General features: G+C 56.4%; 1 protein-coding gene across 1 annotated transcript; it reads right to left on the bottom strand.

Moving 5' to 3' along the window:
• Positions 1-27: 27 nt before the first annotated feature.
• Scn1b (sodium voltage-gated channel beta subunit 1) lies at positions 28-8,700 on the bottom strand. Its single transcript, XM_020176578.2, has 6 exons — positions 8,481-8,700; positions 6,582-6,748; positions 5,579-5,819; positions 1,217-1,358; positions 769-840; positions 28-682 (listed from the first exon to the last, which is right to left on the bottom strand). Exons 1-5 carry the CDS (start codon positions 8,518-8,520, stop codon positions 774-776), a joined length of 657 nt encoding a protein of 218 aa, XP_020032167.1. The 5' UTR covers positions 8,521-8,700; the 3' UTR covers positions 28-682; positions 769-773.
• Between the last annotated feature and the right edge of the window lie 1,772 nt (positions 8,701-10,472).

The raw sequence follows: 10,472 nt of genomic DNA, 5'->3' as shown, positions 1-10,472 counted from the left end.
GAGGGTGCTCACAAGAGAGACGGCGAATCAAGTCCAATAGTCTTTATTTCATGAACAAAACTACTTCTGTAAAGAGAGACGAGGCAGAATGGGCCCCTTCCGAAGTGGCCACAGTCCAAGGCTGGTGAGAGAGGGTGGGGTTGGGCCAGGGCAAAAGTGCATCACGGGAAGGGGACCCCAGGTCCAGCCGGAGGAAGCAGGGGTGGGTGGGGTGAGATGATGCCCGGGAGTCCAGGATGGGTCCAGAACCTCCTGCCCCAAACTGTTCCAGGCCATTATGACCCTCCCCGCTGGGCAGGGATGGTGTGGGGAGGGGCTGGCCCAGCAGAGCGTGTCTGAAGTGGCCAATGTGTGCAAATCAGCAAGAAGAGGGGTGCGGAGCCGCTGCCCCCACCTCACCGCCCCCTCCCCCAAACAGGCAGCAGAAGCAGGGGCTGGGGGCAGCGGCAGTATTGCTTTACCCATCATGCATGGCGGTGGGTGGGCGATGGGGTTCAGGAGGAAGAAGGCTGGGTGAGGAGTCTGAGCCGAGCCAATCCTCCTGCCTTCCCACCCCAGCGGCTCCTTGGCAGGCCTCTGAGGCTTGCAGAGTTCCAAGAATGGCCAACCCCCATTGGGGGCAGGCAGTACCCAGATGGTCCCCATTAGGGCTGGCTCATCCCCTTGAGGCGGAGCCCAGGGCCTAACGGGCAGGGAGAGAGAAGGGAATCAGGGACCTAGTGCCTGAAGCCCTCCCAGGTGCCCCCAGCCCCTGCCCATCTGCCTTACCAGAGCTATTCGGCCACCTGGACGCCAGTACAGTTCTCTTTGCTCTCTGAGGTGATGGCCAGGTATTCCGAGCTGTGGGAGAAAAGGCCGGGTGTACAGTGACCCCATCACTGGTCAAGCCCAAGCCCAAACCTCAGGAGAGTGGGGAAAGTTGGGGTCTCTGTCCGAGGTTCACAGGGCACTGGAGTTAGAGAGAGGAGGGGGCCATAGGCTGGACTCCTGGGCCTCAGCCCAGCTTGAGTCTGAACGTGATGTTGGACAAGTGACTCAACCTCTGACCTCTGTCTCCCCAGCTGCAGCCAGCTCCTGTATCTCCTCTCTGCACAGACTGACAGATGGCACCCCGGGTGCCCCCCTGCTTCCCCGACCCTCCCCGCTCAGCTCACGTGCGCCCGGAGATCTGGGGGTGCCCTGGGTGGCCTGGGCCCTCCCTGTCTGCCCCGCTCACGCGTTCTCTTGAGCAGCGGCCTCCGTGGCAGCAGCAATCTTCTTGTAGCAGTATACCATCTCTGCCACGAGCCAAATGGTCAACACCACGATGAGCACGTACATCATGATCTCAGACACTATGGACGCCATGTCTCTGTTGGCTGTGGGGACCAGGCAGGGTTAAGGGGACAGACGAGGCCCAAGCTCAGGAGACATGACAGCCCGAGAGTGCGACATGCTTGCCGCGTGAGCCTGGTCAAGTGGCTCGACTTCTCTGGGCCTGGGTCACAAATAGGACAATCCTGCTGCCTTCCCACAGTCATCAGTGTCATCCTGATTATTAACAACCAGCCTGGGTAGACCTGGGAATCTCCCTCAACCTTCCTCCCTGTGTAACTCGAGGCATGCATGTCTGTGACGTTCAGGAGGCCCGGCCAGCATGTGCCTGCAAGGTTTAATTTTATAATCAAAAAATCCTGGCTCTGAGACTTGCCAGCTGTGTGATCTTGGGCAAGTGACGCAACCTTTCTGGGCCTCTGGAAAAAGTCAATAACCACAATATCTCCTCCACGGGGTTTTGAGAATTAAATAAGCTATAGAAATCCTCAGAATAGGGCCTGACCCTATTCTGTACTGCACTCAGTACAGACTATTGTTATGACGAGGGGTAGCAGGTTCCAGGCCCAGGCTGCTTGTGCTGGAACTGGCTCTGTCTCTTCCTAGCTGTGCAATCTTAGACATATGAGTCTACCTATCTGAGCCTCATCCCGCCCACCCCCCACCCCACAAAGTGACAGCGTTGGTACTCCTGGCTTCTCACCGCAAGGCAGAGGAGAGGAAATGTATCCTGCTGGATGAGCTGCAAGCCAACACTGCCGGAGTGCCGGCTGTTTTCCAGAAACCCTACAGACTTTCCACAGCACTGGCCCTCCCCACCACCAGCTTCCTCTCTCTGAGGCTAAATTTAAACCCTAAAGGATGTGGATCCAGCCAGGGGGCCAGGGGCAAAGGGCACTGTGGCTGCCTCCTCATCCAGATTTCACAGGTGTGCATCCTGCACACCCTCCGATGACCAATGGTCAGGATCTCACTTCTCCTGCGGCCGTCCTTGTGGGGTTGCTTGCCCCTGTGGGCTGGGCTCTTTCTGCTGCTGGTACTGATGCTTCCTGGGCCTGAGTGAAGGAGGGGTGCACTCAGCCACACTGAGCCGTGCCTGAGTGCTCCCCTCCCCGCTTCCCGGCAGGAGGAGATGGCATGGGACCCTATGGCTCATTCTTTCATTCACTCAGTTGCTCATTCTTTCACTCATTCATTCATCCATTCGCTCATTCATTCACTCACTCATTCATTCGTCCATTTACTCATTCATTCATTCATTCATTAACTCACTCATTTGGTCATTCATTCATTCACTCAGCCACTCAATCATTTGTTCACTCATTCATTCACTCACTTGTTCATCTGTTCATTTATTCACTCACTCACTCGTTTGCTCATTCATTCATTCACTCACTCGTTCATTTGTTCACGTGCTCATTCAGCAGATAGTACTAATCGCACACGCATCGCACATGCATCGCACACGGTGGGGAGGCCACTCTCAGCCAGGCTCTGTGGTAAGCTCTCCACCTGAGCATCTTGCTGACTCCTCAGAACAGCCGCAAGGATAGGACGGTCCAGGTTCCCCACAGTCGGGAACCACACTGAGTTAGGTACGGCTGCATCGTCAGAATTCTCACTCTTTCCCTGGAACTCAACATCCAAGTGGATTTAGAAGAGCAAGATCTCTGCTCTCCTAATTGGATTAGGACGATGATAGGCACAGATCTGTAGCCTGTTTTCCAGATGTACACTCAGGTCCAGGGGGATGGTGCAGGGCCAAGAATATACAGCCAGGGCTGGACTCTGAGTCAGGAGTCAACCCCTAGCATAGGTGACTGCAGGGGCTGGCTGAGCTCCTCCTGTGACCAGAGTGAACCTCGGAAAGAGCCACCGATCCAAGCGCAGCTACCATGAGCCCAGCCTCCATTTGGGGAGGCAGGACCACCAGGGACCCCATGTCACAATGAGAGCTGAGGCACAGAGGACCGGTAGCACCTTTCCTGGGGAGCCCTTCTAAGAGCTTTGCCTGCCCTACCCACACAGGCAGCTTCCAGACTTGAAAGCCCAGAGGCACCTCTGCAGGTGGCATGGCTCCTCAGCCTCAGACACTGCTACTGTGTATCATGATTGTCCCCATCTGTCTTCCCCCACCTCCGTTGGTCCACCCCAGCTACTTCCTACATTTTCTACACCTCTCCAGGTCGGGGTATCCACACCACTCACACCAGTTGCCCCCTTTTGGACACGACTCAGTCCAACCTTAAGGATCACCAGCAGGAGGTAGCACAGACTGACGTGTGAGGCAGAAAATGCAGTAACACAGTGGATAAGAGTAATATCCTAAATATCATGGATGTGGTTGGTGGTGTACACCTGTAATCCCAGCACTGGGGAGGCAAAGGCAGGTGGACTGCCATTTTGAGGCTAGCCTGGGCTCCACAGTGAGACCCTGTCTTGAAAAACCTCCTAGTGTTTGGAGTGGGGCTCAGTGGTAGAAGACTTGCCTAGCACGTGCTAGGCCCTGGGTTTCATCCCCAAGTACTGAAAAAACACCACCACCACCACCAATAACAAAAAAACCCCAAAATAAATAAATAAAATACTATGGTGGGTACTGCTAAAAAGGATCTATCTATCTATTATCTATCTATCTATCTATCTATCTGTCAATCTATCTATCTATCTATCCATCTACTCTCCTGTGGTGGATAGAAAACACTAGGTTATAAGAGGTAATGCTGAAAACACAGACTCTGGAAGGCAGCAGAAGGAGCTTTGCACTGTGATAAATATTGCTCGAAATTCATCTCTGGAGGTGGCATAAGACGTTAGACGATGTGACAGGGAGTTAGGCTCACAGGTCACGGACAGCCTGAGCTCGTTGGCCTCCGATATGCCAAGGAGCACCGTGAGCAGGTGCCCAGTAATTAGACAGAGAACCGGGTGACAGCACCCTAGAGTCGCCCAGCCCTGGTTGGTGAGAGAGGAAAAAGCCAGGTTTAGTGGAGCCCAGTGTCTGGGCATCTTTGTCACAGTGGTTCTACTTTGACCCCTCACTCGTGAGGACAGGGATGGCTGACCACCCACCCAGCACAGTGATATACTCTACCCACTGGCTCAGACACGCCTTCTGAATTGCCTTCTTTCTGTGCTATGGTGGTAAGAAACAGAAAAAAGTGCTAATTCTACAAAGAACCCCACAGGCTCTGGCTGACACCTGTACAGTGATCCCTACCAAAACCAGAAATGGCCACCACCTAGGCAGGGCTGGGTTCAAATCTAGGTCCCTGTTATGAGATGGCCACATGCTCCGAGCCTCCTGAACCTTAGTGTCCTCACCTGTAAAATGGAGATAGTAAGAAGTGTCTCTCCCCTGGAAGTGGCTGGGAGGTTCTGTGAGGGCCTTCCCAGGATGTCTAAGGCCAGCACCTGTCTCTCGGCAAAGCAGGGCAACGCATACTGTCCAGGATTCTGTGTGCTGCAGGCCCCGTGGGATGCGCTTGCCAGGGCTCTTTGTTGGCTCCAGGCCTGGAATAGCTCCCTGATTCTCTAAGCCAAGGAACCATAGGGCCTTGGAAAATTCCAATTTATGCCAATCAGAAGATGGGCCAGAAAGGGGTGGAGGTCCTTCAAAGCAGGGATCCAAGACAGGCAAAATGCTGGGATGGCTCAGGAAGGCTGCAGACCCCTCCTCCCAATGCTGCTCCCAGTGTGGCCCCTAGGCCTGCAGCACACGCCTGTCAGAAATGGGGCACCCCCTCCCAGGTTTGCCATGTCTGGCTGTGCTGGTGATAAGATGCCTGGGTGCACAGTGGGATTCGGGGAGCTGGGCTCTGGGTGACACACTTGGCCAGGACAGAGGGAGAGAGGGCAAAGACCACTTGACAATCATTGCTGAGGTTCTTATGTCCGAGGCCCTGCTGTGAGCCGGGCATGTGACAGCAGCTGGTACCCAGCATTGTGCTCAGTTCCCATGACCTCCCAAGACGTAAGAATGGCTAAAATGACACCCCGGGTGGTAGATGCCATTATCATCCTGGTCTCTCACAGCACAGCCCTGAGCCTCAGAGACAAGAAAGGAGCCTGCCAGAGGTGACAGAGCACAGGTAACAAGCCAGGTTTTCCACTCACAGTGTCCATGGGGGCAGATCTGGAATGGGAGGAAACCCGCTTCCCCTACTCCTGAGAGCTGCTGGCCAGCCCAGGCATGGAGCCAGCCTGTCCCTGACCTGCCATCTGTCCCTCCATCTGGCAAAGGGACAGACAGGGCCCAACTCACCTTTGTCTACCACCTCAAGGTGGATCTTCTTGACGACGCTGGTGTTGTGCTCATAGTTATCGAAGAACAGCAGGCGGTAGACGTGGCACTCGTAGTCACCCGAATGGTTGTAGGTGACATTGGTGATGAAGATGGACAGGTCCTGCAGATCCTTGGTGCCCCGGCTTCCATTCCACACTACACGGCCCTCGAAACGCTCATCCTCCTCCAGCTGCAGCACCTCGTTCTCATAACGCAGGATCTTGGGGTGGCCGGGGCAAGGGAGTGGGGTACAGGTCATTGCCTGGGCCTGTTTCCCCCACACCTGACCCTGATCTTTTCCCTGTCCTGACCCGCACAGGCACAGATGGCGCACACGTGGGTGCAGGCATCTTGACCTCAAGGCAGGGAGGGCACAGTGGGGCTGACATCAAGCTTGGGACCATCCCAGACCCTACCTTTGCATCTAGCCCTAAGACACACACAAGCCCCACTTGGCCTTCCCAGCCCTCATTCTCTGCAATTTTTCTCCAGCCACCAGACACATTCCTCAGGCAGGGGACAGGACAGCCTGACCCCAGCTGCTGGGGACCCCAAGTCTCCAGCAAGATGGTAAGTTGCCAGTGAGCTGCCATATGCAATTCAAAATACACTGTGTGAAGGACGTAAGAAAAGTTATGCTTTCGCGCCGTGATGACTATCTGAGAAATTTTTGCTGCTGCCAAAACAATTGCAGTGACATTTATTTTGAGCCAGTCACGTACCAACTGCATTAACTCATTCATCTCCCACACACAAACCTATGGAGTAGAGAGTAGAGACACCGCTCCCCATCTTTCAGAAGAGGAAAATGAGGCTCAGAGGGGCTCGAGACTTGCCCAAGGTCACCAGCTGGCCAGTGGTGTAGCCAGAATTTAATTCAGGTCATCAATCAGAACTACATTATTACAACAAACCAGCAAACAACCCCTCCACCTTGACATCCAGCCCTCCTGTTCCCCCATCCAGACCCCTGCTCACGCACCTTCACAAACTCCTCTGTGCCCTTCTGGCGGAAGGTCCACTCTGTGAAGGTCTCGGCGCTGGTCTCACTGCGCCGCTTGCAAGAGATGCACAGAATTTTGAAGGTCATCCCATACACGGCCTCAGTCTCCGAGTCCACTTCCACGCAGCCCCCCCGGGCTGAGGACACTGTGGGGACAGTGGGCTCAGGTCAAGCGAGGCACCCATCACCCCAGGCGATGCCAACCTTACTGGCTGTTGACTTGTAGGTCCCTGGAAACCCATCTGTTCCCCTCTGTGGTTATTACAAATGGATGGAGCTGGATGCCAGGCCTGGCCCTGCCTCCTGCTCACTGCTGCATGACCCTGGCAAGTCTCTCGTTGCTTCTGAGCCTCAGTTTCCCTCTCTCTGTCATGTGAAAGAAATGATCACCTGTTTCCCGCAACTGGGCAGAAACTGAGCACATAGGCGGCCCCAGGAAACAGCTCCCAACATGGCCAGAATTCAGACTTTGCTTCCTGAGGACCCCTTTCTCTGAAGGTCACTTGGTCAAGGTACCAAAGCATCTAGGTGGTGGGACTAGAATTCCAGCTGCTTTAGAAGTTCAAGGTGTCAGAGTCACACTTAAACTGGCCAGCAAAACTAGCCATGGGTTGAGAAAAGGGAAAGTTTTGGAAGGGGGGGAGCAGACCTGACTCCAGCCCTTCTTCCTACTCCCACAAGCCCCTAGGTGATCCATCTTCCCTAACCTCCCCTCTATCCTCCTCAGGCTCCCTCACCTCCAGATCTTTGTCTCACCTAGTTGCTTCTAAAATCTCTTCCCTGCCTCAGGGCCTTTGCACCATCACTGGACTACAGGCTTTTTGGATCCTTACTTCACCTGCCATCTTCTTCCTGCCTCTCAGGATCACCAGCTACTGCGGTGTCTCCAGCTCCAGCTCTGGGTCTTTAACTGTTCACAAACTCCTCTCTTAATCTTCAGCGCTTCCCCCGCCACCTGCTCCCATCACTGTCTATTTCAATTTCCCCCAGCTCCTCTGCCCCCCTCTCTCCCATCTTTATTCCTATCTGGTGTCTCTCTGAAGGTCCCACCACTTTGTGCTCTGGGTTTCTCTCTCCACCTTTAAGCTCCATCCAGCATTCTCTCCCTGGGCCTACTTGTCTCTATCTCCCTCCCTCACCTCTCCAGCTCTTTCTGCCTCTCGCAAGTTTCTCTCTCTCTCTCTCTCTCTCTCACACTCTTAACTCTCTCTCTTCTCTTCTTCTTCTTCTTCTTTTCTCTCTCTCTCTCTCTCTCTCTCTCTCTCTCTCTCTCACACTCTTAACTCTCTCTCTTCTCTTCTTCTTCTTCTTCTTTTCTCTCTCTCTCTCTCTCTCTCTCTCTCTCTCTCTCACACTCTTAACTCTCTCTCTTCTCTTCTTCTTCTCTCTTTCTCTCTCTCTCTTTCTCGCTCCACTGTCCCTTTCTAGGTCTCTGTCTCCCACATTCCCAGTCTCCCAACGGAGTCCTTCTCTGTCTCTCGTCCCTCCTTCCCGTCTCCATCTCTCCCGGTCACTCGGTCTCTCCTGTCCCAGGCTCCGGCGCCTCCTTCCCTCAACCCCTCCCGCGGCTGTGGGTGTCACATTGCAGCCTGCGGGGCTCTGGGAGCAGCTGACTCCGCGTTTCCTCGCCCCCAGCTGGGCGCCCGCAGCCTCGAGGCCGTGCCGACCTGCGCCCGCCCGCCCGCTCTTGTCCCCGGCACCTCCACCACCCTCACGAGCCCCGCGCCCTGTGCGCACAACTTCTGAAGCGGACTTCGCGGGGCCGGGGGATAGGCAGGGGGCAGCCGGGTCGCGGTCGCCGGGAGTCTCGAGCGCGAATCCCGCCGCCCCGCCAGCGCCCCCGCTGCGGTCCCAGCCGCGCGCGCCCCGCGCACTCACCCAGTGCCGCGCCGACCACCAAGGCCAGCAGCGTCCCCATGGCCGCGCTGCGCACGCCGCGCCCCGCTCCCGGGCCGCCGGCCGGTATTAATAGCGGGGCGAGAGGCGGCGGGACCGGCGGCGGTTAGAATGTCCCCAGGAGCGCGCGGGCGCAGCAGCTGCGGCTCTGGGACCGGCGAGGGGGGAGGAGGGGGGGCGCGGCCCCCCCGCTCCGGTTACCGCCGGGGGCCCAGCCCCGGGGCCCGGCGTCCGGGCATCCCCGCCGCGCGGGCGGCGGCCGCTGCTCGGGCTGCTGCGCTGGCGCGCGCAGCCGGGCGCATCCGCCAGGTGCCCCGACCCCGGCCCCGCTCCGGCCCCGGCGCGCTGGGCGCGGACCGCGGTCTCCTGCGCACTGCAGCGGCGGTGGCGGCCTGGGGAGGGAGGAGGGAGGGGAGGGAGGGGGCGGGATGAATCACCGCGGGGGGAGGGCGCGGCCGCCCAGCCTTTGCCGCAGCGGCCCGGGAGGCGCCCGTGCACCGGCCTCTCCTGTGGCGCAGGGACCGCGCGCGGTTAGATGGGCCCCGGGGCAGGTGGTCTGGGAGTCTTGGAGTCCGCCAGACTCTGGGGATCTTTCAGTTTCTGAGTCTGGGAAAGGTCACCCCCAGACACCCAAGAGGAGTTAGAGGGCAGTTTGGGGGACAGGCTGCCTTCTTCAAATGATGGAGGTCATTCTCACGAGTTTGAGGGTCCTTGGCTGGGATATCCAGGAACCCCTGAGGTTCTGGGTAGCTAGACCTGGAGGTCACTGTGCAGGGACCCATGTGCGTATGGGGGGGGGCGGTGGCGGGGGGGGGGGCGGAATGTTGCGCTAGGGTTTATATTACACATGCACGAGGAGTACCCTGGAGTCCAAACCCGAGGAGCCGCTCGGGGGTTTGGAGGTGCCGTGATCAGAAGGACAATTCCCTACGTCCCTCACCCATCTCCATGGCTCTGACGTCATCTAACCCCCTCCTCCCACTCCGCTCTGTCCACTCCCCTGCACCGCACCCCCCCCAGCACAGGAGCTCCTTCCTGTCTTTGCCCTAGTTTCTCCCTCCGTCCTGACCCCTCATTTTCCCCAGGTGACCAGAGGGCTCAGTCCCTCACCTTCTGAAGCTCTTGGCTCCAATGTCACCTTTGCCAGGTCCTCTGTGTCCATTCAGGGCAAGTGGCCTGTCTCCATCATTACTTGACCTCCTTCCACTTTTTATTCTCCAAAGCAGTTGTGGCCACCTAACTTACTTTTTTTTTTTTCCCTTTTTTTGGAGGCAGGGTCTCCCAGGCTGGCCTTGAGCTGAGATCCTCCCACCTCAGTCCTCCTGAGTGTTGGGATTACAGGTGTGTAACATCCATCACACCTGGTTTATGTTCGTCTTTTATATAGTTTTATCTGTTCAGTGCTTATCCTGCCAACAATGGAATATAAGACCCCCCCAGGGTGAGAACACTGTCCTGTGCACCACTGTGGCCAGTATGCCGAACTCTGCGTGGCACGTTGCAGATGCTTCATAAATATTTCTCAAATGAAAAAGTAGATAGAAATACTCATTAGGTCCTTATTCCCAAACCCACTTCTACCTCCCCAAATTTTCACAGCCAAGTTCTGTTATCTTCATTTTATAAATGAGGAAACTGAGGCTGGGAAGGGTCACGCCTTTGCCCAGGGTCATGCAGCTGGCCTGGAGTGCATCTGGAATCCTGACCCAGCAATGTCTGGTGGTTTTGCCCCCTTGTAGGAAGGAATGAGGATATGGACTCTGGGATGTCAAGACCAGGGTGGGAGTGAGACTCTTGACTGGCCAGGTGCCAGCTCCCAGTTCCGGTTGGGGTAAAGTTCCAGAATCCCCCTGGTAGGGCAAGAGGATCCAGAGTGTGGGGGTAGATCCAGGGCAGAGTGGCAGGGAGCCAGGGACACTGGACACCTTTGTGGTCTGGTCTTTTGCGCCAGCACCTCCTGAGCTGTGAAATTCC

The sequence above is a fragment of the Castor canadensis genome, chromosome 16 (genome assembly GCF_047511655.1).
Source record: "Castor canadensis chromosome 16, mCasCan1.hap1v2, whole genome shotgun sequence".
Classification (NCBI taxonomy): Eukaryota; Metazoa; Chordata; class Mammalia; order Rodentia; family Castoridae; genus Castor; species Castor canadensis.
Note: the sequence above shows the minus strand (reverse complement) of the source record. Positions and strands in the feature narration are given on the sequence as shown.

Bases quoted from the DNA above. Each gene is read 5' to 3' on its own strand.
- Scn1b (XM_020176578.2), bottom strand. From the start codon at position 8,520: ATGGGGACGCTGCTGGCCTTGGTGGTCGGCGCGGCACTGG. The intron at 5,820-6,581 runs GTGCGTGAGCAG...GGCCACCCCAAG, and splicing joins GCACAGAGGAGTTTGTGAAG to ATCCTGCGTTATGAGAACGA. The intron at 841-1,216 runs GTGAGCGGGGCA...TTTCTCCCACAG, and splicing joins GCCGCTGCTCAAGAGAACGC to CTCGGAATACCTGGCCATCA.